Source organism: Nomascus leucogenys, chromosome 10, assembly GCF_006542625.1.
Source record: "Nomascus leucogenys isolate Asia chromosome 10, Asia_NLE_v1, whole genome shotgun sequence".
NCBI classification, from domain to species: domain Eukaryota; kingdom Metazoa; phylum Chordata; class Mammalia; order Primates; family Hylobatidae; genus Nomascus; species Nomascus leucogenys.
In genome coordinates, this window is record NC_044390.1 from 88700073 (window position 1) to 88726382 (window position 26310).

The 26310-nt window shown below is 54.2% G+C and overlaps 1 protein-coding gene and 1 non-coding gene across 10 annotated transcripts in view; both read right to left on the reverse strand.

Moving 5' to 3' along the window:
• Nucleotides 1-26310, reverse strand: part of KDM2B (lysine demethylase 2B) — a 153644-nt gene that overhangs the window by 85342 nt on the left and 41992 nt on the right. For 5 of the 9 annotated variants that reach the window (XM_030821532.1, XM_030821526.1, XM_030821524.1 and 2 more), the window contains 3 exons: nucleotides 22474-22567; nucleotides 20775-20928; nucleotides 8453-8568 (listed from right to left, as the gene is read on the reverse strand). In XM_030821532.1, coding sequence (XP_030677392.1) covers nucleotides 8453-8568; nucleotides 20775-20928; nucleotides 22474-22567 — 364 coding nt within the window. Of the gene's footprint in view, nucleotides 1-8452; nucleotides 8569-20774; nucleotides 20929-22473; nucleotides 22568-23996; nucleotides 24235-24451; nucleotides 24509-25285; nucleotides 25339-25887; nucleotides 26075-26310 lie in introns of those variants that run through there. The other 4 variants (XM_030821529.1, XM_030821530.1, XM_030821531.1 and 1 more) reach the window with 4 other exon arrangements.
• LOC115837094 lies at nucleotides 13801-13920 on the reverse strand. The gene has a single exon (XR_004032134.1). It is a non-coding gene; the product is annotated as a 5S ribosomal RNA (ribosomal RNA).

Sequence of the window (26310 nt, forward strand, 5' to 3'; positions counted from 1 at the left end):
AGTTTCCAGAGGGCGAAGGGGGAAGGAGGGAGACAAGTGCGGGGCAGGCTCCCTGCGGGTGAGGGTCACTGTCATCATCTTAGCGAGAGCATGGATGGTCGGGGAGAAATGGTGGGGTGCTGGAAGGGAGATGCCGGCAGCATGCACAAATGAGGCGGAGGACGAGGCCCGCATGAGCGCCTCATCTCAAAGGTCCCTGAGCTGCACGCCCCAGAGGTTGGATGGGGGCCACTTGGTGCTCCTGTGAGATGCAGAAAAACAGAATTCTCCCCTGACCTGCCTGCAGAGAGTGTGGGCAACTGCAGGTGGGAGCCACTGCCTGATTCTAGCTACAACAGACATAGATTCCTCCTTGTTTCTGAAAATTCCTGCACAGATTCTGCTGTTCCTCCCTCCTGCTTGAAAACCAGAAATCAACTCCCAAGCCTTATCCATTTGCAGACAGGTTATGGAGCCTCCTCCTGCTCTTTGGGAGGGAGGCCAGGCCAGCGGACCAATGAGAGTGACGGGGTGTGGCCTCGCCTACCTCCAGAGGTGTGGCCTTGCAGGGGTCCACCTCCTGCTCCTCCCCACACCCGCCTGGCACTGCCCAGCCTGCACAGCCACAAGGGCTCCCTCTGACTCAGGTATGACCTGAGACCAGCGTGATGCTGAGCTGAGGGAGACACACCGGGTCTGGAGCAGGAGATCCCTTTGTCCCACCTCTGTCATCCAGGCTGGAGTGCAGTGGCACGATCATAGCTCACTCAGCCTCGACCTCCTGGGCTCAAGCGACTTCTCCTGCCTCAGCCCTGTGAGTAGCTGGGACTACAGGGGCGCACCACCACGGCTGGCTGGGTTTTTTTGTATTTTTTGTAGAGATGGGGTTTGCCATGTTGCTGGTTGGCTGTTTATCACAGAAGAGGAAGTAAAGGTGGAGACAGCTTTGTGTACTAGAACTGTCAAAAGGCCTGAGCCCCGGGAGATTCCACGGAGGGGGGGGGGTAGTTCAGGGTCTGTACAGATGAGATGTCATCGAAAGATGGGAAGGAAACAACGCCACTGATGGACCCAACACAAGGATGGAAAGAGGTCCCTGACACCCACACGGGGCCTCTCCTACAGAGGCCACACGATGGTCTCACACGCCCACACTCACACCTTGCTCCCTGGCTCTCTTGCCAAGAGAGTGTCTGCAGGGACCAGAGAGCCCTCCTCCCCTCCCTGATCCTATGCGAACTCAGGAAGTTGGATGGTGAACAATTACACTCTCCCACCTTCTAATCACACTCCTCTGCCCCTAATATCTTCACTCCCCTAATCGCACTCTCCCATCCCCCCATTCACACTCTCCTAACCCCCATCACACTCCCCACCCTCCTATTCACACTCCCCACCCTCCTATTCACACTCCCCACCCAATCACACTCCCCACACCCCCATCACACTCCCCACCCCCTCTAATCACACTCCCCATCCCCTCTAATCACACTCCCCACCCCCAGTCACACTCCCCACACCATTATACTCCCCACCCCCTCTAATCACACACTCCATCCCCTCTAATAACACTCCCCATCCTCTCTAATCACACTCCCCACCCCCTCTAATCACACTCCCCACCCCCCCAACCACATTCCCCACCCCCCAACCACACTCCCCACCCCCTCTAATCACACTCCCCATCCCCTCTAATCACACTCCCCACCCCCCAACCACACTCCCCACCCCCTCTAATCACACTCCCCACCCCCCAACCACACTCCCCACCCCCTCAACCACACTCCCCACCCCCTCTAATCACACTCCCCATCCCCTCTAATCACACTCCCCACCCCCAGTCACACTCCCCACACCATTATACTCCCCACCCCCTCTAATCACACACTCCATCCCCTCTAATAACACTCCCCATCCTCTCTAATCACACTCCCCACCCCCTCTAATCACACTCCCCACCCCCCAACCACACTCCCCACCCCCCAACCACACTCCCCACCCCCTCTAATCACACTCCCCATCCCCTCTAATCACACTCCCCACCCCCTCTAATCACACACTCCATCCCCTCTAATCACACTCCCCACCCCCCAACCACACTCCCCACCCCCTCTAATCACACTCCGCATCCCCTCTAATTACACTCCCCACCCCCTCTAATCACACTCCCCACCCCCAATCACACTCCCCACTCCCCGTCACACACCCCACCCCCTCTAATCACACTCCCCACCCCCCTAATCACACTCCCCACCCCCCTAATCACACTCCCCACCCCCTCTAATCACACTCCCCACCCCCCTAATCACACTCCCCATCCCCTCTAATCACACTCCCCACCCCCCTAATTACACTCCCCACCCCCTCTAATCACACTCCCCACCCCCCTAATCACGCCCCCACCCCATCACATACCCCACTCCCTCTAATCACACTCCCCATCCCCCAATCACACTCTCCATCCTGCTAATCACACTCCCATCCCCCTAATCACACTTCCCACCCCAATCACACTCCCCACCCCCAATCACACTCCCCACTCCCTAATCACACTCCCATCCCCCTCTAATCACACTCCCCACCCCCCAATCACATTCCCCACCCCCCAATCACACTCCCCATCCCCTTAATCACACCTCCCACCCCCTCTAATCACACTCCCCCCAATCACTCCCCATCACCTCTAATGACACTCCCCACCCCCAATCACACTACCCATCCCCCAATCACATGCCCGTTCCCCTAACACTTCACACCCCCCAATCACACTCTCCACCCCCGTCACACTCCCCACCCCACACTCCCCACCCCCAATCACACTCCCCATCCCCTCTAATCACACTCCCCATCCCCTCTAATCACACTCCCCACCCCCTAATCACACTCCCCATCCCCTAATCACACTCCCCACTCCCTCTAATCACACTCCCCACCCCAATCACTCCCCACCCCCTCTAATCACACTCCCCACCCCCAACCACACTCTGTCACCCCCTAATCACACTCTCCCACCCTCCCCGAATCACACTTGCCCACCCCCACTGCCCTGCTCTCTGCTGACAATAAACAGGTGACATTCCCCATCTGGGACAAAGACAACTAGAAGCAGACCTCGGTTCTCCTTTTGCCCTAAAATGCTATTTTCCTGCATTTCTCAAAGTGCCCGTCTGGAAAAGGCCCAAAGCGTCTCTGAGAGTCCTGGCTCTCACTCAGCTACTGGCCTCGAGGCCTCCTCCCACTGCGGGGCCTCCTCTCTCCGCCTGCACACTGGGTGCTGGGCTCTGCCTGCCTCTGATGGATGGAATGCTTTGGAATGGGATCATGGCCACCACATGCTCTTCAGCCCCTGGGGGGATGCACGGAGTGAGGACCATCATCTAGCGGTTTCCTTGGCTCCAGCTCCTTTCCTGAGAACCCCAGTTTCAGTGCTGGGAGAATAGTCATCTTTTCTCATAGTTACCAGATCGGTGCCCTCTGGAGTTTAACAAAGAGGGGCTCCTAGGCATGAAGCAAACCTTGATTTCCTATGAAGAAGGGTTTAGGGGACCTCAGCCCCACCTCTATTCAAGAGAAAGGGACAAAAGATTTTGGAACAAATTACCAATACTTAAAAAAGCAAGCTGAGGACAGACAGACCTTATCCACATTTCCTGACATGAGACTTGATTGGTAAAACTCTGAAGTCAGTTTTGACTTTTCAAATCTTTTTGACACCTTCCGAGCCACTCGGCTCGGACACCATGACCACCTGGGAATCTTTCTAAATTAGGGGAAAAAAATTGGGGGGCTGCATTTCAGGAGGGAAAGATAAGTCTCCCTTCTTTGTTGCTGAACCCAAGGGAAACCAGCTGGGTGAAAACAAATGCTGATGAAGGAATTCAAATTTTTTTTTTTTATGTATTATTTTTTTTTTCCAAGAGAGGACTGCGGGAAACAAAAATTTGCAAAGAATTGACTTACAAACAGGTTGTCGCCTTCCACCCTTCGCCTTCAAAAGGTTTCAGCCACATGCCTGGGGACATTAAACATATGGTTGCTCAACATTATTTGTTGACAGACTCGGAGCCTCACCAAATTGAGTTAACCAACGTCAGTCCAAAACAAAAGGCAAGGCAGTCACAAGGCATGCAACGCTCCCAGCCTGCAGGTCATCGTCTACCAGAGGACCTCAGGGCCCACTCAGTGGCACCTGGCCTCAGCCCTTCCTCGGAGGTCCAAGTCATCTTCAAGCTGAGTGACCTCAGGAGATGACAACAAAAGGTTTCTCGGGTGTATCTAGAACTCCCAGGTCTCAAGGACTTGAAAAAGTCAAAATGTGAGAGTGGGTGGAAGTGTCCTACAATTTGTTTTTCTCCTGGAAAAAAAAAAAAAATCAATGGAAAAAAAAAAAGTCCAATGGTAGGGGGAAGGGGAGAGGGGAAGTAAATTATTTGCAATTTCCAAATAGATTCAGTGGCTGTGAGGGAATGGGGTGTGTTGGCATTACCTTTTCTGGGAAGGCTGCTTTCACTAGAGCCATTGGGGGGGGAAGATAAATAAAAGATAAATATAAGAGAGAGGGCAGTTTAATGATCATTTGGACCATACCTATTCCTTATCAACCTAACTGAAGTTAAAAGAATGTAGTGATGATCGAGATGTTGTCTTAAGTATCAAACGCACAACATATCCACTCGTTGCTGTCACTCTTCCATCACTCTTCACGGCTTCAGGATGAGGGGAAGGGGAGACTTCATCTACAAGGGTTGGGGAATGGAAATCCACCAGTCCCCAAATGCCTGTATCTGTGCCACCTCATGGGCAGTGACATTGCAGGATGGGGTCACCTATCATCTCGCCAGAAAAATTTAAATGGTGAGGGTAAGACACAGCTTCCTAGGGAACCCTGGGGTTCCCTAGTTTAGATAGGAGTCCCCACCTTGGGCCACAAAGGCAAATTCTTTTTCTTTTTTTTTTTTTTTTTGAGATGGAGTCTCGCTCTGTCACCCAGGCTGGAGTGCAGTGGCTCAATCTAAGCACACTGTGACCTCTGCCTCCTGGATTCAAGCAATTCTCCTGCCTCAGCCTCCCGATTAGCTGGGACTACAGGCATGCACCACCGTGCCTGGCTAATTTTTGTATTTTTTTTAGTAGAGATTGGGTTTCACCATGTTGGCCAGGCCGGTCTCGAAATCCTGACCTCAGATCATCTGCCCACCTTGGCCTCCCAAAGTGCTGGGATTACAGGCGTGAGCCACCGGCACCTGGCCAGGCAAATTCTTTTTCTAAGACAAAGCCACACCACGGAGCTTGGAGACTGATGGTTCCCTCTGTCCCACCTCCTGCATTTTGTTTCCAGGCAAAGCCATGTTTTAGGACTCTTAAAACACTTTTTTTTTTTTTTTTGAGATGGAGTTTTGCTCTTGTTGCCCAGGCTGGAGTGCAGTGGTGCGATCTCAGCTCACTGCAACCTTTGCCTCCCGGGTTCAAGTGATTCTCCTGCCTCAGCCTCCTGAGCAGCTGGGATTACAGGCACACACCACCACGCCCGGCTAATTTTTGTATTTTTAGTAGAGACGGGGTTTCACCATGTTGGTCAGACTGGTCTCGAACTCCTGACCTCAGATCATCCGCCCGCCTTGGCCTCCCAAAGTGCTGGGATAACAGGCATAAGCCAGCATGCCCAGCCTTTAAAACACTATTTTTAAATGGCCATAACCTTCTTAAGAAAGCTCTCAGGGCTGTAAAGAATGAAGCTGTAGTGAGCTGACAAAGAGCCCTGGCATCTTATCTGGTTCCAGAACTCTCTCCCCAGTGCCTTTTGTCTGCCTTGGCTCCTAAGGCATAAACAATTGGGCCTCGTAGCCAAGCCCCTCTCCCAAGACCAGAAATCAAAGCAGATTAACAGCCTGCCGCTGCTCCCAGCCCAGTCAGCCCCAAGCCCCCACTGCCAGCCTGCTTCGGTGAAACCAGATGGGGTGCCCACTCAGGGGAAGGGACAGTAGGCCTCGGTGGGGGAGGGGACCTGCCATTCTCAACGAGGACGTGATATTCCACATGAGTTCAGTGTGACGCTCAGGGGTCCGGCCAGCACCCTGCCAATCGTCGTAGGTGGGGGAGGGGAGCTGGGCTCCTAAGGGAACCACGGGGCCCAAATCCACTGAGTTTACAGTTGAATTCCCGGGGGACGGGGTGATTCTCCAGCAAGTTGCCACAGCCTTTAGAAATCCCAGCCTGACTCCGGTTTTCAGGAATTGCCTGGAAAGTCATGGGCCTGACTTCTACTAGATTTCTCCGTCTCTATTCCACACATCTGCTCGTGCACAAACTGGCCTGTACTCCAGGACAGGCCAAAGAACAGTTGGCCGAAGCCCCAGACAGCATTGACCCAGACTGTGAGATGACCACTTGTATCCAAACAGTGCCTTTCTCCTGAACAGCACGGGGCGGCTCCTCCAGAGCAGGGTGGGGGCTGGCCTTCCCCAGGTGGGACAGGGATGGCGGGCCACAGAGAGGTGAGGGGGGAAAGTCCACAAAATGAGGGTCTCCCATGGGACCCCAGCCCAGACCCGAGTCCCTGCAGATCTAGGAATCATGTGTCAATCTGCAGAGGTACACATGCCTCGCAACATCTGACCACCGAACACAGCTCCAGGTGGTCTCCAGGAAGCCCCCAGACAAGGGCCCCCAATGCCGGGACTGTTCAATGTTCAGATACAAAGGTGGCAGCTAATACTTTGCTCATGTATGTGATTTTGTGCAACCAATGCCTGAAAACAAGACCAGGAGAGACAGGGGCTTGGCACACAGCAGGTGCCCTTGTGACACCTCTCCTTAGATCTATGCAGAGCAACACCTCACTGGGGCAAAAAGCCATCTCAGAGGCAAATCCCAAGAAGAAATGGTGTGGTCTGGCTACAGAATGGAATATTATTCAGCCACGAAAAAGAATGAAGCTCTGGCACATGCTACAATGTGGATGAACCTGGAAATCATTATGCTACGTGAAAGAAACCAGACACAAAAGGCCACATGTTGAATGACTCCATTTGCATCAAATGTCCAGAATAGGCAAATCCACAGAGATAGAAAATAGATTAGGGCTAGCCAGGGGAAAGCCAGGGAGACACAGGAAGTGACTGCTTGTGGGTACAAGGTTTCTTTGTGGGGTGATGAAAATGTTCTGGAATTAGTGGTGATGATGACACAATCTTGTAAAGATACTAAAATCACTGAATTGTACACTTTGAATGGTAAATTTTAGGGTATATGAATTACATCTCAATTTAAATAAAAGAAAATGAATATTTGAATAGCTATGTTGGAAAAAACAGGAACAAGCAGAACAGGAAATGGGCCTTTTTTGCCCCAAGTCTCCGGGGTTTTTTTTGTTTGTCTGTTTGTTTGTTTTTTAGTATGAGACAGGTCCGGCTCTGTCGCCCAGGATGGAGTGCAGTGGTGTGATCTCGGTTCACTGCAACCTCCGCCTCCCGGGCTCAAACCACCCTCCCACCAACGCCTCCCAAGTAGCTGGGACTACAGGCTTACACCACCACGCCCAGCTTTTTTGTATTTTTGGTAAAGACAGGGTTTCATCATGTTGGCCGGGCTGGTCTCAAACTCCTGACCTCAAGTGATCCACCCACCTCAGCCTCCCAAAGTGCTGGGATTACAGGCGTGAGCCACTGCGCCCGGCCCCAAGTCTTCAGTTTTGACCCAGTTTGGGACCTGTCTTACGTACGTGCCTGGGGATACGTGATCAAGTCATAGCAGGAGAAAGGCTATGGCAAGTTCAGGCCACTTGTGCTTTTCAGGGGACACTTGTGGAGTGAAGGACACACATCAGTTACCTAAGCCTCCGCCTTTGGTCATAGGACATGGGGTCAGTGAGGGAAACTTGACGTCTGGGAAACTAGCACTGTCCCCATGAAGGGCAGAGAAAAGCCTCGGCCCCAGGAAACTAGACATGTCCCCAGCAGACATGGAGACTAGCTCAGAGACAGTACCCATGGGGACTCAGGCACTGGCTTCCTCAGGGCCTCTCCCCACTCAGATCTGGGGTCCCTGGGAGAACACATAGCCAGGACCCGACCTCAGACCAGGCCAGGTCCTTCCAAGGTCCACACCCATCCTCCAAACAGCAGCGAGCAAATCCCCCTAATCCCTCACACCACTTTCTCCACGTGAGAAGGAGGAAGAGGCAGGGTCCCTGAAATCTCACGGTGCTTTCTCAGAGACACTTCCTCTTCCACAAGGGGGTTTTGGCTGCCCCCAACCTGGAGGTGAACAGAAACTCCAGGGCCTCCGGGTGGGGCTCCTACAGGCATTCCCCTGCCCCCTGCCCTGCAGAACCAGAACTGAAGCCAGCTTGAGAGAGGAAGCGGGAGGGAGAGGGGAACCGTGGAGGACTTCAGCATGACCTGTCCCACACACTCAGCACCGGCAGAGCTCAGGGGCCGGGCGCGCACGCGAGGAGAGAAGGGAACCTCCTTACCCGCGTCCTGTCCTCGATCTCGTAGATCCGCAGCTGCATGGGCACGTTAAAACTGTGCAGGATGTTTCCGCCGAACACCAAAGAGTCTACAGGGGTGTAGACGGCATGGATCCAACCTGGGGTGGGAAGAGCAAGGAGATGAGCTGCTGGCCCCTGTGGGCTCCCACACCTCACAAGGCTGCAGGGAGGGAGAGCGAGCGTGCAGGAGGGCGCAGAGAGTGGAGAAGAGCAGCCAGGGCCTGGGGCAGCGGCGCCCAGCAATGCCTGCTGCAGAACGCCCAGGCCTGGGCCGCCGAGAGGACTCAGACTTGCAGCCTCGAGCAGCCACTGCCTGGCTCAAGTCAGGAGCTGAGAAGCTGCAGATCAGTCCCCACTTCTTGAGGACCATGATGACAAAAGCTTCCTCCAGGGACCTGGCCACAATGGCCAGCAGAGAGGCAGGCCCTTTCCCCACCTCCACGCGGGCCACGGAGCCTCGCCTCCCCTCCCAGGTGGCACATGTGTCCAGAGTCTTTCCTCACCATCCCAGAGGGGTCACAAAGGATGGCTCAGAACCATGATGCAGGAGTGACGTCTTGCCAGAGCTGCGGGACCCAAGCACTTTCCTCCGCCCAAGTCCATCTTCTTGGCATCAAACTCCACCCAGGCCCCTTTCCACGCGGTCTCCTTGGTCACACAACGCCTGCATGCCCCCCTCAGCTCTGCCCTCCACTCTGCCCCACAGGCTGCTGGTAAGTCTCTCCTGCAGCTTCTCACAGCTGGGAGCTGCAGTTTTTCATCTCTCCAGGCTCCCAGCCTGGAACCAGACACAGTCACCATCACAAGGGAAATGGAGGCAGGGCCAGGTATAGTGGTGCACCTCTGTGATCCCAGCTACTCAGGAGGCTGAGGTGGGAGGATCACTCGAGCTCCAGAGGTTGAGGCTTCAGTGATCTGTGATCACACCCCTGCACTCCGGCCTGGGTAACAGAGCAAGACCATCTCAAAAAGAAAAAAAAAAAGAAAAAACGATAATAGAGGGCCCACCTTGTACCAGGCACAGTGGTCTAAGGGCTTTCCAGGCCTTAACTCATTAATTCTCATGAAATCCCTAAAAAGTATATACTATATTCATGGCTGGGCGTGGTGGCTCACGCCTGTAACCCCAACACTTTGGGAGGCCGAGGCAGGCGGATCACCTAAGGTCGGGAGTTCGAGACCAGCCTTACCAACATGGAGAAACCCCGTCTCTACTAAAAATACAAAATTAGCCAGGCATGGTGGTGCACGCCTATAATCCCAGCTACTCAGGAGGCTGAGGCAGGAGAATCGCTTGAACCTGGGAGGCGAGGTTGCAGTGAGCCAAGATCACGCCATTGCACTCCAGCCTGGGAAACAAGAGTGAAACTCCGTCTCAAAAACAAAAAAAAAAAGAAAGTATATACTATATTCAACCTCAATTTACAGATGAGGGCCAGGCACAGTGGCTCATGCCTATAATCCCAGCACTTTGGAAGGTTGAGGCGGGAGGATCACCTGAGGTCAGGAGTTTGAGATCAGCCTGGCCAATATGGCGAAACCACATCTCCACTAAAAATACAAAAATTAGCCAGGCGTGGTGGCACATGCCTGTAATCCCAGCTACTTGGGAGGCAGAGGCATGAGAATTGCTTGAACCTGGGAGGTGGAGGTTGCAATGAGCCAAGAACGCACCACTGCACTTCAGCCTGGGGGAATAGAGCCAAAAACAACAACAAAAATTATGGATGAGGAAAGTGAGGCACAGAAAAATGAAGTCACCTATCAGGATTTTGAGCCCGGGAAGTCGGGCTCCGCATTGTCCATGAAGGCTGGGAGAAAGCCCCTCATTCATTGGGACACACAGCTACTGCATTGCAATTCACAGTGGCCATACTGCAAGTGCTCAGGTGACATGTGTGTGGCTCCTGGCTGCTGGGTCACACAGCGTGGGGCTAGGGGATGGGCAGGAGGAGAATCAACCCCAATTCACAGATGCTGAAACTGAGCGCACAAAGGGGGAAGCCACTTGCTGAATGAGTCACAGCTGGCAAGCGACAGCAGCTCCGTTTTTAGCCACCACGCTGCACAGCTGCCGCTGCATCAAAGGCTCTGCACAGGCCTGTGAGTCCCGGGGGACAGGCTGGGAAATACAGAGGGGAGGCAAAAGGAGAAACGCAGAGAGAAATAAGGACAAGGGCGGACAGAGGCGGAGCAACTTACAGTGAAGGACAGAGGAGGGTCGGCTGGGGGAAGGGTGCAGCAGAGGGAAGGGTGGCGGTGCCCCAAGACCCTGCACCTTGAAGGGCCTGGCCCTGGAGGCCGCTGTCCCCTCCTCTCCCGGCCATGCACTTTATTATTTTGCTCTGAGGAAAATTACAGCAACTGCCTCTGCCCCCCAAGCCTGAGCAGTTCCAGTCTCTGTCCCCCAATGAAACACGCCAGCCCTGAGTCATGGGTGGTCACCGCTGCTGGGAGCAACGCTCCTGCCTGGAAGACAGCACAGACTGCGAGGCCACTGCTGGCATCTGCAGTGGACACTCAGCCGCTGGCCCTTCCCACCAGGGCAACGCGTGGAGCAGAGCTGGCCATCCTCAGGGGAGAGCAAGGGAAAGCTCATCACCAGGAGCCCAATGCTGCCGGGTACAGGCACGAGGGCTGTGCTTTAGGGAACCTCGTTCTGTGCCTGGCTCCCCGGGTCTCTGGAGTGAGCCATGAAAGACAGCTGCTCTGTGCGGTTGCAAGTGGCCGTCGAGCTCCCCAGCTTCCCACCCCACGACCTTCACCCTCCTCTGCACAGGAGCATGGCTGCCGCCCTGAAAGAGCCTCTGTCCCCACATCCACTTCAGTCTCCTGCCTCTGCTGCCTGCAGGCTGGTCTCAACATTTTCATGTTTCCACCAAGTGGAACCATGCTATTGAATGCTGTTATTGTCACCATCCCCGTTATCCTGGCAACATTTCCTAAGACTGGGACCCGGGACCACCGGGTCATGCGATGCACAGGCAGATGCATCTTATACGGCCCCACAAGCCCACCTCCCTCCCTGCAGAAAGCCCAAGTCCAGGGGCTGGGGTTCCATCCTGTCCCCTCCACTCCCCTCCCTTCTGGGGAACTTGGTGAGCAAGTCCTGAATCCATATAAGCAATTGGCATTGGTATCTGTGGTCGTCTCAGTCGATCATGAGGGCTCTGGTAGAGGATGGTGCCCACGTGCATCCGTCTTTCCCAGCCCTGGACTCTCCCTGTTCTCCTGGCAGGTGCAGAGGCCAACGCACCTGACTTACATCTGTTGCCCTGACACAGGAGGAAAGAGGAATGCAGAGGAGAGCTGCTGCTGCAAGGAGGGGGCAGGGGATCTGCACGCCCAGACACTCAAGGGATTCTAGAAGCTTTTACCCACTCCCCTTCCCAGCCAGGGCCTCAAGGGTGGGTCAGGCAGCCACCCCTGGATTAGCTGCCACCGCGTCCCTCCCCCAGCTCTGCTCACATCTGCTTCATTACCCACACGACTCCCTCAGGAAGAAGGAGGCGTGGAAATGACAGCGTTTGTGGGCCCCATCCGTACCCCCCTCCAATGGCCTCTCGACAGCCCAGGAAGCATGAGAGCTGGTGTTCCCAGGCTGCTGCCTGGGCTGGGAATGCTGGCATCTGCCTCCTGCTTCCAGCCAGAGTCATCGACAATATGAAGGCAATAAACAGAGGCTATTCAGGCCAAGCGACCAGGGACAGATGCAGTCATGGATGGGAAGCCAGTGATCCACAAAGCAGCACATTCTCTGTGACCTGAGGGGCCCCAAGAAGGGCAGCGGGGGCACGTGGGGCTCGCCCACAACCAAGACGCTCAGGACTCAGAATCCAAAGGCCCCACCCACATCTGCCTCCACCTCTGCGGCTTTGGCAGGAATAAACCCAGAGGTCTCAGAACTGGGCAAGCGGCACCTCACAGATGCCCACAACCCAACCGGACCCTGGCTTCTTTCACCGACATCAGTGAACTCCCTGCACCAGGCCAGGATCAGGAACGACCCTGTGGCTGCTGACATGAAGCAAGGATACTCTCCCTTCAAGGACCTCATAGTTGGGACCAGGGGCCAATTACTTCACGCCACCGCGTTTTTAAAAATGGGGATATTTCTTTTGTTGTTGTTTTGTTGGTTTTTGTTTTTTTGAGACAGAGTCTTACTGTGTCACCCAGGCTGGAGTGCAGTGGTGCCATCTCGACTCACTGCAACCTCCACCTCCCAGGTTCAAGCCATTCTCCTGCCTCAGCCTCCCGAGTAGCTGGAATCACAGGCACGCAAATTTTTAGTAGAGACGAGGTTTTACCATGTTGGCCAAGCTGGTCTCTAACTCCCAGCCTCAGGTGATCCGCCTGCCTCAGCCTCCCAAAGTGCTAAGTGCTGGGATTACAGGCGTGAGCCACCGTGCCACGCCAGTACATTCCATATGACAATCTGAAATGCTGCCTTCCCCCTAAATAGGAAGGTCTGGATTCCCACCTGGCCCTAGCTGGCCTGGCTGAGCAGGTACTGCCCAGTCTCCCACGGCCTCAACCCGTCCAGTCCCCTTCCCTGCTTTAGACACATTTGATAGATGGATCGTCTGAGGCCCGACCACATGACACCATTAAGGAATTGCTTCTCAGACTCGCTGGAGTATAAGAAATACCTGGGGCTATCATGATATTTGGGTCTTCAATGGTTCTTTCTAGAATGCAAGGATGGGAAATAACTTTAGGCCAGCCAAAGTCACAGACCCCTGGGTCTTCCCCAGGCACTGCCATCCCCACTTATATGACAAATAAGGTCCCCATACTGGCCTCTGCCACCCTGGATGCCACCTGGCTGGACATGCTGCACTCAGGAGGGAGGGGATCTGTCTTTTTTTTTTTTTTTTTTTGAGATGGAGTCTCGCTCTGTCACCCAGGCTGGAGTGCACTGGCGCGATCTCGGCTCACTGCAAGCTCCGCCTCCCGGGTTCACGCCATTCTCCTGCCTCAGCCTCTCCGAGTAGCTGGGACTACAGGCGCCCGCCACCACGCCTGGCTAATTTTTTTGTATTTTTAGTAGAGACGGGGTTTCACCGTGGTCTCGATCTCCTGACCTCGTGATCCGCCCGCCTCGGCCTCCCAAAGTGCTGGGATTACAAGCGTGAGCCACTGCACCCGGCCAAAAATGAGCCGGGCGTGGTGGCGGGCGCCTGTACTCCCAGCTACTCGGGAGGCTAAGACAGGAGAATGGCGTGAACCCGGGAGGCAGAGCTTGCAGTGAGCCGAGATCGTGCCACTGCACTCCAGCCTGGGCAACAGAGCAAGACTCCGTCTGGAAGAAAAGGAAAGAAAAAGCAAAAAGCCTACAGCACCTGGTATTCCCAGGCGGTCTCCCATCCAAGTACTAACCAGGCCCGAACCCTGCTTAGCTTCCGATATCAGACGAGATCCGGCGCGTTCAGGGTGGTATGGCCGTAGACAGAGGGGATCTGTCTTATGTCCCCTCCAAGGCCCCCCACATCATCTGGCACCAAGTGGGCCCTTAAGAAAGTTTGTTAAGTGAAGCCAAGACTGGTAGCTCACACCTGTAATCCCAGCACTTTGGGAGGCCAAGGCAGATGGATCACTTGAAGTCAGGAGTTTGAGACCAGCCTGGCCAACATAATGAAACCCTGTCTCTACTAAAAATAGAAAAAATTAGCTGGGTGTGGTGGCACACGCCTGTAATCCCAGCTACTCAGGAGGCTGAGGCAGGAGAATCACTTGAACCCAGGAGGCAGAAGTTGCAGTGAGCCAATATTGCGCCATTGCCCTCCAGCCTGGGTGACAGAGCAAGACTCTGCCTCAGGGGAAAAAAAAAAAAGAAAGTTTGTTAAATGAGCAAATAGTTCACACATAGTCAAGAGTCAAGAAGGAGGACCAGATCCCAAGTCTCCTGACACCCAAGCTACTGGGGTTCAAAGTAGGTATACTTAGGAATATGTGTTTTCAAAGTAGGCACACCTGGGTTCTTGCTCTGACCTGGTCACTGTGAGATCTTGGGCCTTAGGTATTTTCTTTATTTGTTTAAAAAAAAAATGGTGTCACATGCCTGTAGTCTCAGCTACCCTAGAGGCTGTGATAGGACGATTGTTTAAGCCCAGGAGGTCAAGGCAACGCTGCAATGAGCTGTGATCACAACATCGCACTCCAGTCTGGGCACAAGAGCAAGACCATGGCTCTAAAACAAAATTCAAAAATTTTTTTAGCCGGGCGCAGTGGCTTACACCTGTAATCCCAGCACTTGGGGAGGCCAAGGAGGGCCGATCACCTGAGGTCAGGAGTTCAAGACCACCCTGGGCAACATGGTGAAACCACGTCTCTACTAAAACTACAAAAATTAGCTGGGCGTGGTGGTGCACGCATGTAATCCCAGCTACTCAGGAGGCTGAGGCAGGAGAATCACTTGAACTCAGGAGGCGGAGGTTGCAGTGAGCTGAGATCGTGCCATTGCACTCCAGCCTCAGCAACAAGAGCAAAACTCTGTCTCAAGAATTAAATAAATTTTTTTTTTGAGACGGAGTCTTGCTCTGTGGCCCAGGCTGGAGTGCAGTGGCGTGATCTCAGCTCACTGCAAGCTCTGCCTCCCGGGTTCACGTCATTCTCCTGCCTCAGCCTCCCGAGTAGCTGGTACTACGTAGGCACCCGCCACCACGCCTGGATAATTTTTTTTTTTTTTTGTATTTTTAGTAGAGACGGGGTTTCACTGTGTTAGCCAGGATGGTCTCAATCTCCTGATCTGCCCGCCTTGGGCTCCCAAATTGCTGGGATTATAGGCGTGAGCCACTGCGCCCAGCCTAAAAAATATTTTTTTTTAAAAAAGGTAGGGAGGCTGGGCATGGTGGCTCACACCTGTAATCCCAGCACTTTGGGAGGCCGAGGCGGGCGGATCACGAGGTCAGGAGATCGAGACCATCCTGGCTAACACCATGAAACCCCGTCTCTACTAAAAACACAAAAAAAGTTAGCCGGGCTTGGTGGCGGGTGCCCGTAGTCCCAGCTACTCAGGAGGCTGAAGCAGGAGAATGGCGTGAACCCGGGAGGCAGAGCTTGCAGTGAGCTGAGATTGTGCCACTGCACTCCAGCCTGGGCGACAGAGCAAGACTCCGTCTCAAAAAAAAAAAAAAAGTGAGGAATATTAAATTTTTCCATAAATGCTTGCAGAGAAGATAAATAATGTACATAAAATGTTCACTGGATCAAGCCATGCTACTCCACCCTGGGCAACAAAGTAAGACCCTGACTCAATAAAATAAAATAAAATTTGTAAATGTTCATTGCTTATAACTGTTAACTATAGCTCACCTAGGCTGGCACAGCCAGAGTGGGGAGGCCGAGCCCACAAATGTGGCCGGGATGCTCCCATAGGCCAGGTTGAGTCGGACGAAAAAGACATCACCTGGTTCACCCCAGGTACTTAAAGTTTCCAACCTCCTATTCCCCAGGGGTGACTTCCACCTCCAGCTTTCCTTACTGATAATTATAAGGCTAACACCTGGTGACCCCTAGGCACTGCTGTGGCCTTGATGTCCTGACTGTGGCCTTGATGTCCTGACCCTGACACTGTATTCTCACCTCCTCTGCCTCATCAAGGTATGGCCAGCTCAGCAGGGCAAGCTCAAACCCCTTTCTCCAGGTCATTCTACTCCTCAGTCACCTTCAATGGTCTTCCTCTTCCAGGCAGCTCTCCTAGGTTACCTAGGAATAAAGCCTGAAGAATAGTGCCATTTAAAATCTTCCTTGGCAGCCGGGCGCTGTGGCTTATGCCTGTAATCCCAGCACTTTGGGAGGCTGAGGCAGCAGGATCACTTGAGGCCAGGAATTTGAGACCAGGTTGATCAACATGGAAAAACCCCATCTCCACTAAAAATACAAAAATTAGCCGGGCCCAGTAGCATACACTTGTAATCCCAGCTACTCAGGAGGCTGAGGCACAAGAATTGCTTAAACTTGGGAGGTGGAGGTTGCAGTGAGTCGAGATCATGCCCAGTGCACTCCAGCCTAGGCAACAGGGTGAGACTGTGTCTCAAAAAAATGAGAAAATAATAAATAAATAAATAAATAAATAAATAAATAAATAAGGTCTTCCTTGGATTCATAGCTGAATTCTATCAGACATTCAAAGATGACTTGGCAAGGCAAGCAGATCACCTGAGGTCAGGAGTTCGAGACCAGCCTAGGCAACATGGTGAAACCCTGTCTCTACTAAAAATACAAAAATTAGCCAGGCATGGTGGCACATGCCTGTAATCCCAGCTACTTGGGAGGCTGAGGCTGGAGAATCACTTGAACCTGGGAGGCGGAGGTTACAGTGAGCTGAGATCGCACCACTGCACTCCAGCTTGGGTGACAAGAGTGAAACTCTGTCTCAAAAAAACAAAACAAAACAAAGATGACTTGGTACCAATCCTGTTGACACTATTCCAAAAGAGAGGGAAAGAGAGAATCCTCTCTGAATCATTCTATGAAGCCAGTATCACCCTAATACCCAAATCAGGAAAGGACATAACAAAAAAAGAAAACTAAACACCAATATCCCTGATTAACATAGATGCAAAAAACCTCAAAAAAATACTAGCTAAATAAATCCAACAGCATATCAACAAGATAATCCCTCCATGATCGAGTGGGTTTCATACCAGGGATGGTTTAACATACACATGTCGATAAATGTGATACATCACGTAAACAGAATTAAAAATAAAAAAATCACATGATCATCTGAATAGACACAGAAAAAGCATTTGACAAAATCCAGCATCCCTTTATGATGAAAGCCTTCCTAAACCATCAGCATCCTGTGAGCTTTCAGAAAACTGAAGGCTCCATGAACCACGGACTGGGAGGTGTGAGGTCAGTGTGGCAGGAGGAGAGGTGCCTAAGGTCACACCGTGGCGATGAAAAGTCAGGTCAGAGGTGGGAAATGCCAGAATTCGATTCTCCGCTTCAATACAGAAAAACTCCCATCCAGGGAGCTGCAAACCCTTCCTGGGTTTCCCAAGACTCTCTCCTCAAAGCCACAAATCAAGTACCATGAATCTCAGATGTGTGTCTGTATGTGGCTCAGAGGGTGTGAATGCTGGAGAGAATCCCCAGGCCTGGGGAGGACCTAAAATACTCATCTAGGGGCTGGGCGCGGTGGCTCATGTCTGTAATCCCAGCATTTTGGGAGGCCGAGGCGGGTGGATCACTTGAGCCTAGGAGTTCGAGACCTGCCTGGACAACATGGCAAAACCCCGTTGCTACTAAAAATACAAAAATTAGCCAGGCATGGTGGTGTGTACCTGTAATCTCAGCTACTGGGGAGGCTGAGGCAGGAGAATCGCTTGAACCCGGGAGGCGGAGGTTGCAGTGAGCCAAGATTGCGCCACCATGCTCCAGCCTGGCGACAGAGCAAGACTCCGTCTCAAAAAAAAATAAAAAAGGCCAGGCGCAGCGTGCAGTGGCTCACGCCTGTAATCCCAGCACTTTAGGAGGCCAAGGTGGGCAGATCACAAGATCAGGAGATCAAGACCATCCTGGCTAACACGGTGAAAACGTGTCTCTACTAAAAACACAAAAAATTAGCCGGGCATGGTGGCAGGTGCTTGTGGTCCCAGCTATTCAGGAAGCTGAGGCAGGAGAATGGCGTGAACCCGGGAGGCGGAGCTTGCAGTGAGCCGAGATCACGCCACTGCACTCCAGCCTGGGCGACAGAGCGAGACTCCGTCTCAAAAAAAAAATATATTAATCTAGGTCAGTGGACCCCAGTCTCTGGTCCTTCAGTTTTCACTGGTTGGAAAGAGAATGAGAAAAACTATCAAAGTTAAAGTAGTATCCTTTATTCTGACATTTTATACTTGTAACTTTTTTAGTGTCAGAATAGACCATGGGGTTTGTTGATCTTAACGCCCATCTTTAGCAAAATTACAAGTTGGCAACTCTGTATCTGTTCCTAAGTTTTTTTTTTTCACTGGTCCATGAAATCAATGGCTGGGAACCGCTGAACTATGCTGCACCCTTCCACCCTACCCCACCCCTGTATCTCAGAGGGTGGCAGATTCCAACTGTCCCTTTTCTACTTCCCAAAACTCCAGGGAAAAAAATCCTGGTATCTCAATGTATGACCCTTCAGGCCAGAAGTCTTTGCCAGGACCTAACTGGACTCCTGCTTGCAGCAACTCAAATGCACATTTCCTCTTCCTGCCTTCAATAGACAGCCACGCCCACACCCCTGCTGCCAAGGCTTCTCAAGACCTCCCCCAGCTTGCTTAAGTCACCAACATCAACACCCACGCCATCCCACACAGGGGGAAAGTGATGAGCCACCTCCCAGCTCTGCATAAGGCCTGGACAGAGAGACTTAAGGCCTGTTAGGCTCAGAGGATGGGGGTGGGAGGGAACTTGAGGGTCCCAGAGTTCAGATCCACCCCACCCCATTGTAGAGAGAGCTGAGGTGCAGAGAGAGGAAGAGACCAGCTAACGTCACAGAGTCAGCAGCAAGGCCAAGAGCCTTCCAGCCATCCTTTGAATCCAGGGCCAATCCAGCAACACCTGCAGAGTGGATTGAGCATAGCTTAGAAGGAGGATACCACCTCCTTCCCGAGTCTCCACTACTCCACATCTGCCAGGGTGTCCCCCATAAACGCTGATCACCAAGTGCAGTTCCCTTCCATCCCAAGCAGGGCTCCATCCCTTCCCTGAGCCAAGCAGGTCTGAGGACAGACCTGGGGCCATGGTAACAAAGTCATCCCCGCACTAAACCCTGCCACTTCCAAATCCCAAATCTCCCTACTAGGGAAGTCTCCAATTTCTGCCCAACTTTCTAGAAGCACCCAGGTGTTGGAGGCCCCATCCCCATAGCAGGAACTGCTACTACAACCACCACTAGTGCTTGATGTCCAGACCTAAGACCAGTTTCTAGCCCAACTCTCAGAAACATCTTAGTGGCCTCAAAGGATACTCCTATCGTTTGGTCCAAGCTTCCACCCAGTTGTGGATTCTCTGCAAGCACCTTGAGTCATCCATATCTACTTTCTACTTGTATGCCTCCAGTGACAGGGAGCTCACTACCTAACAGAGCAAGTTATTCCAACACCACTCGGATATACTCCTTTCAGGAGACAATCCTTCACCTGGCTGACTGTAGTTACCATATGCCTTCACTTCCTCAGGTAAAGCAACCCAATCCTTCCTTCAAACGCATCTCACCTGATGTGGTTTCCAGACACACCCGCACCCCACTTAAGGTTGATTTAACCTCCAAAGTACAATGACCAAGAGGAACAAAACCTCCTTCCTACAGGCTAGATGCGGTGGCTCACATCTGTAATCCTAGCACTTGGGGAGGCCAGGAGGGAGAATCCCTTGAGGCCAGGAGTTGGAGACCAGCTGGGACAACATGGCAAAACCCCATCTCTACTAAAAATACAAAAATTAGCTGGGCATGTTGGCGCACATCTGTAATCCCAGCTACTTGGGAGGCTGAGACTTGGGAGGCTGAGACATGAGAACTGCTTGAAACCGGGAGGTGAAGGTTGCAGTGAGCCAAGATCACGCCACTGCACCCTAGCCTGGGTGACAGAGCAAGACTGTCTCAAAAAAAAAGAAAAAATCACAACTCCTGTGTGTGGCCTGACCCCCTCCCTCTACATAGCTGGACTATCACCTCCCTCCCTCTACATAGCAGGACTATCACCTTCCTCATCCTAGGTAGAATGCTTCCATTAATGCAACCTAAGAGATAATTTCCTGACCCCTAGGTCATCAGCCACATCTACCAGTGACTGAGCCAGGAACCAGCCAAAAGCCCTTAGTCCATCTCCAGTGAACTGGAGGCAAGGAGATCTTAGCTCACTCAGCCCTCATGACCACCCTGGGGAAATCTTAATCCTATTTTACAGATGGGAATACCGAGGCATGAAGAAGTGAAGTCACAGCCCCTAAGTGGCCGATCCAGAATTCCACCTGAGGCCATGCACAGCCCTTCCCCAGACCCTGCCTCAGGGCAAACCCACCCCCATTACCCAACACACAATCTCCACAGGAAGTCCTGCACAGGCATTCAAGTCTCCCCTGAGAGGGCCCAAGGCCTTCTCCGAGGGAGAGAGAATTCCAGCCCACAGGTGGTAGATACAGGTGGGATGTGAGGGGAAAACTGCATGGCTTTTCCCCTCCAGCTCACGGCTGGCTCCCCTCGGGGACTGCCAATGGCCTGTCAAACCCACCAGGCCCAGAGCAACCCTCAGGGGGCCTAAAACCCTGGTTCAGGCCACAGGAGACTCGGGGAGCCCAGAGAGAGCCCCTTGGAACCTACCAGAAGGGATGAAAAATGTGTAGCCCTGCTTCAGCTCAATTCTTTGGCATCGTTCCACACGGTCTCCCAGAAAGATGTCACTTTGTTTGCCTGACAGCACCCACTCCTCGTACAGCGCCAAATTGTGCAGCGTTGGAGGAATCAGCCAAAAAATCTTAGGAGAAAACACAGGCAGTCAGCTGGAGACCCAGGCCCAGACAAGACCCAGAGAGAGGGCCCCACCTGTCCGGGGGAAGGGAAGGCGGCGAGACAAGCTGTGTGTGGGGTGGGAGGTGTGGAGAGATGGGCAGATCCATCCCTCTGGACTCTCTGCAAGGCCAGGTCCAAAGAGCCTCTGGGGAGGCAGGAAGGGCTGTGCCCACCTTCAGGGAACCTCCATTCCTGCTGAAATCCCAGGACGGGAGTACTTCCTAGACTGGGTGGGACATGCTTTCTCCCGAACCACAGGCTTGTCTGGGAGGTGGGGGAAGGAGAGGAAGGGAATTTCCTAAGTTGTAAGATAAAATAGCCCAGTAAATAAACCCAGCTTGTGCATACTTTGGAGGAGGAGGAAAAACATCTGGAATCAAGTGGGTTGACTTCCTCCCAGAATTTCTTCCAACACGTTCAGTTAAAACAAACGCACATGCAGACCCAGCCAAGCAGGGTGGCACAGGCGTATTTTCAAGAAGCACCCACCTCCATCAAGGACACCCACATCCCCATGTGGACACACAACAAAAGCAGACACAGGGAGCACCCTGAGCATTCTGTCCCCAGTGCAAAATGTTCCTGGAGGCAGGTGGTGCTGGCAACTAGACTTTGAAGTGAAAAGGTCCCAGGGCAGGAGCTGAGATGACAGCCAGGGAAGATGAATGCTGGACGTTCTCAAGCCAAACCCAAGCTTCAAATCTGGCCCAAGGGGCTTAGATCACTGGACTGGGTGAGGGGAGCAGGCCTGCATGGGTGACCAGATGTGATGTAAAAGGGCTGAACTTGACCTTGCCCTCCAGAAGGAGGAGGTGGTTCTAGGGGAAGAAGCGACCCTGGGCCAGGAGCCATGGCCCACGCCTACAATCTCAGCACTTTGGAAGGCCAAGGCGAGAGGATCACGTGAGCCCAGGACTTTGAGAACAAGTCCCAGCTACTCGGGAGCTGAGGTGGGAAGATCGCTTGAGCCCAGGAGGTGGAGGCTACAGTGAGCTGTGACTGCGCCACTGCACTCCACCCTGGGTGACAGAGCAAGACCCTTTCTCTTAAAAAAAATAATAATTTAAAAAAAAAAAAAAAAGCCGGGGGCAGTGGCTCACGCCTGTAATCCCAGCACTTTGGGAGGCCAAGGCAGGCAGATCACAAGGTCAGGAGATCAAGACCATCCTGGCTAACACGGTGAAACCGTCTCTACTAAAAATACAAAAAAAATTAGCAGGGCGTGGTAGCAGGCACCTGTAGTCCCAGCTACTCGGGAGGCTGAGGCAGGAGAATGGTATGAACCCAGGAGGCAGAGCTTGCAGTGAGCCGAGATTGCGCCACTGCACTCCAGCCTGGGCGACAGACCACTCCGTCTCAAAAAAAAAAAAAAAAAAAGAGTAATCCTTAAAGTACTCCTGGGGCAGGGCTGGCTAGAGGAGGGAGGTGGGAGGAGGGGGAAAGGCAAGTGAGCCCCTCCCCACACGAACAGCTGGAGATGCATAGAAAGTTAAACGCAAGTGAAACTCACCTTCCCACCCCGGAAAACATGGTACCAAACGGAAGTGCCTCCAAAGTCGATGTGGAAGTCGGTGAAACAACCTTTCACGCTCATCAGACAGTACCTGCAGCACAGAGGCAGGGAGAAAGAACACAAGTCAAGATCTAAATCACAAGAGGTAAGCAAAGGACTTCGGAGGTCCTGAACTGGCGGCGCCCTTTTATAAACGCTGACGCTGGGGAATTTTCTTTTTTTCTTCTTTAAAAATCCAAATGTAATCGGAGTTCCCCACGGGGGAAGCCCCTGTGATCAGGTGACAAATCTCAAGCACTGGTCGCCTACCTACCCCAGAGGCTGGGAGCGATATACTTGTTTTCAGGTTCTTGCGAGAAGTGGCAACCCACAGGCCACTTTACAGGTTCCTAACACGGGGTGGGTTTCTACCTTTGCCCCGCCTCTGCCCTCCCCCAGTTAGAGGCTTCCTCTCTGCTCCTTCACAGCTTGGATACCTGCAGTTCTCCCAAGCTGCCAGCCCCCTTTGTAGCAGCTGGGCCCCCTGGAATTCAGTTGTAAACCACCTGCACAGCTTGCCAATTACCAGTCCCCATTCATCTCATTCATTCAACCAGAGGTCCAGCCCCAAGCCAGCTTTGGCCTTGAGAGAAATGCGTAAGAATGCAGAAGACCCCTGCCCCTAACTATGCAACACTCCTAAAGAAGCAATGCACAGGAAAAGTTAAATGACCAAAAAAAAAAAACTACACACGCAAAAAAACAAAAAAACAAAACTGGAATTGATTGCCAAGTAAGCAATGCAGCTAGAAAAGTAAGGGGGGGGTTCCAGCCCCAAAAGACCACACGGTGTCTGGTCCCACGTATACAAAACGTGCAGAGTAGACAAATCTATAGAGACAGAAAGCAGATTAGTGCGTGTCAGGGGCTGGGGGGCAGGACAATGGAGAATGACTGCTAATGGGTACAGGGTTTCATTCTGGGGTGATGAAAATGTTCTAAAATTAACTGTGGTTGCAAAACTCTGTGAACATACTAAAACCCGCTGAATTGTACACTTTTACATGGGTGAACGGTCTGTGAATTATGTCTCAGTAAGGCTGTTACAAACAAGTAAAGAATTTAAGAGAAATTAAATTGGGGGTGGTGGCCACGCACAGAGGAAGAGGAGGAGGAGGAAGAACTTGGACCTTGGAGGCTGGGGCGGGGGAGTGAATCCAGGGGAAGCAGGAACCAGCCAGCAGCCATCCCCTTCTCAGTCCTATGGAGGGCTGGAGAGCCCACCCTTCCTTGCAGAAACACCCAGGGCTCCCCTCCTCCCTCAACTGCTGCCCTCTTAGGAGTGGGGCAGAGCTTAAGGAGAAGGGGGCACAGAGAAGGCTTCCAAGTCCAGGCCTGGCACATGACGGTGCCAGGGACCCCCCCTGCCACTTGCCCCTTCCCACAAGAGCCCCGGTGGCACGGATGGGCAGCCTCCCCACCGCTCACGCCCATGCACCTTGGCACCTCCGGAGCCCGCAACACATGCTTACCCCACTGACCTCTTTTCCCCGCTGCACTTTGCCTTTCCATGGTTTGGGGAAGAGGGAAGGAATGGGGCGGGGACGGACAGGGAGGAGCCAGCAGCGCGCCGGCACGAGTGGAGATAATGCGGGGAGTGGGGCTGAGCTGGTTAGAAGGCGGAGGGCTCCTGGTGCCCCCTCCCTCTGGCTGCCTTTTGCACCTCGCTTTCAGGTGGACCGGGGGCTCAGCAGTATGCAGGCGGCGTGCCCGCGTCCCTCCTCCCCATAGGCTGGAAGGAGCCTTAACCATGTGTCTGCAGGAGGCTGACAAATCAGAAGGCCTTCCAGTACATCAGAGCCCCGCTGCCTAGCAACCCCATCGGAGGGGTGTAGTTGACAGCACAGGACGCAGGCTGTCACGAAGACAGGCGCGGGCTGCGGAGCTGGCAATGGGGTGGTCAAAGTCCCGACTCTGGGCTCCACACCGTCCTCACCTGTAGGCCGGCTGGGCCCAGCGGGGTCCCCGCCTGAAGGCCTGGGTGATCCTCTTCTCTCCAAGGAAAGGGGGGGTCCTGAAGCCCTCACCCACCCCACCCCCACGGACCACACTGGCCTCTTCTCTCTAAGCACCACTTCAAAATATTAGTCTTCATTTCCCTAAAACCATCTCTTCGTCTTGGGTTTTTTTTTTTCTTTTTTTAATCTAACCTTGGTTTCCACCCCCTCCAGGCCTCAGATGAACACAGTCTAGGGAAAACAATCTAAGTATGTGCGGGGCGGAGCCCGGAGAACGTGCTTCTCTTGTCGGCAGCTGGATGCCCGCGGGTACCCACAGCAGAGAGGAGAGGACAGGAGCTCGCCTCTTGGGCTGCGGGCCCCAGGGCTGCCTGGCTAACCAGGTCACCCCCACCCTGCCATCCTCCAGCTCCCCGCAACCCCGACCTCCCCAGCACGTGCAGAGAAGAATCGCTGCAAGCTGGCTGCAGTATACAGGGAAAGTTCTCCAAGTTGAGTCTGTGTCTGATCTGCCCTCTGGGTCACCCTCCAGCATGCAGAGGCCCCTCGGGGGGGGCTGGGGCCGCCTCTTCCAGACCTGCCTCTCCTGGAGAGGCCCCTCCTCCCGGTGTCCCTCATTTCCTGGCCGCCAAGCCTGGCCGCCCCTCCCACCCCGGGATCGCAGGCATTAGGGGAGCCAGGGTGGCTGGGACAGCGCGGCTTTGTCCGGCCCCTGCAGCGACAGGCCACCCCCGCTCCCGCCCCGCGCTGGTTCCGGGACTCCCCCCTGGCTGGCTTGCTCGCTCGCTCTGGCGTGACGCCTTTGCACTGACCTCTGCAGCTTCCTCTTCCCAAGCACACCGCAGTCACATGGGCACCCCGGCTCGGTGCCACGGCCGCTAAGCTCTCCCCACGGCCAGCCGGCTAGCCCGGCTTCCGCCTGGGCCTCGGCCGCCCCCGGCCGCCCCCAGCTCAGGTGGCTCCTGTGCAGCAAGCCACCCTCCAAGTTGGCGGCAGATCATCGGGAGCCCCCGAAGCGAGCCCCTGGGGGTTCCCGCCTGCCACTGCCGGGCCAGCCGGGGAGGAGGGCGGCAGGAGGGTCGCTGCACCTGCAGCACCAACTTTGGGGCGCTGCCTGGGGGCTGCGGAGGCGGGGCGGCCCCGCCCCACCTTTTTCCCTCCAACTTGGCGTAACTCCCCCGGTGGCTCGGGAGGCGTCCCCGTGAGGAAAGGGCCGGGTGGGGCCCCGGAACGCTGACACCCGAGGGGCGCAGGAGGTGCCAAGAGCGCGCCGCACACTCGCACCCGACCCCAGGAGACACAAAGAGCGGCTCCGCGACGCCGGCCCTATAGCCCGCGGGCGGGAGGCCACCCACACCCGCCCCGCGCAGCGCCACAAAGGAGGGGGCGCCCGGGCAGCGCGGCCCGCGGTTACCCTCGGCGGCGGCGGCGGCTCCCGGGCGTCCCCTTCGGCTCCCGGGCATCCCCTTCGGCTGCGGAGGCTCGACGAGCGCCCGGCCCCGCTCCCGGCGGCAACGCGAGCCGAGCCCCCTCCACGGCGCTGCCAGGCCCCGGCCGAGGACGCGGGGCCCCCGCTCGCTGCCTTCCTTCTGCGGGGAGCCCGGCGCTGCCTGCGCTCATGCCCGCGCTGAAACTGAACACCCGCGGCGCGGGGCCGCCAGGGAGGCGGAGGGAGGCCGCGGGGCGACCGGGAAGCAGCGCGGGCCGGCGCCAGGAGACGCCCCTCGCCCGGCCGGTGGGGGTGTAGGGCTGGCTCTCCCCACCCCCCTGCGCCCCGTGTTCCATAGCGGGTGACGGCCAGCAAAGCCACCTTCCTAAGATGTGCCCCTCCAGATAC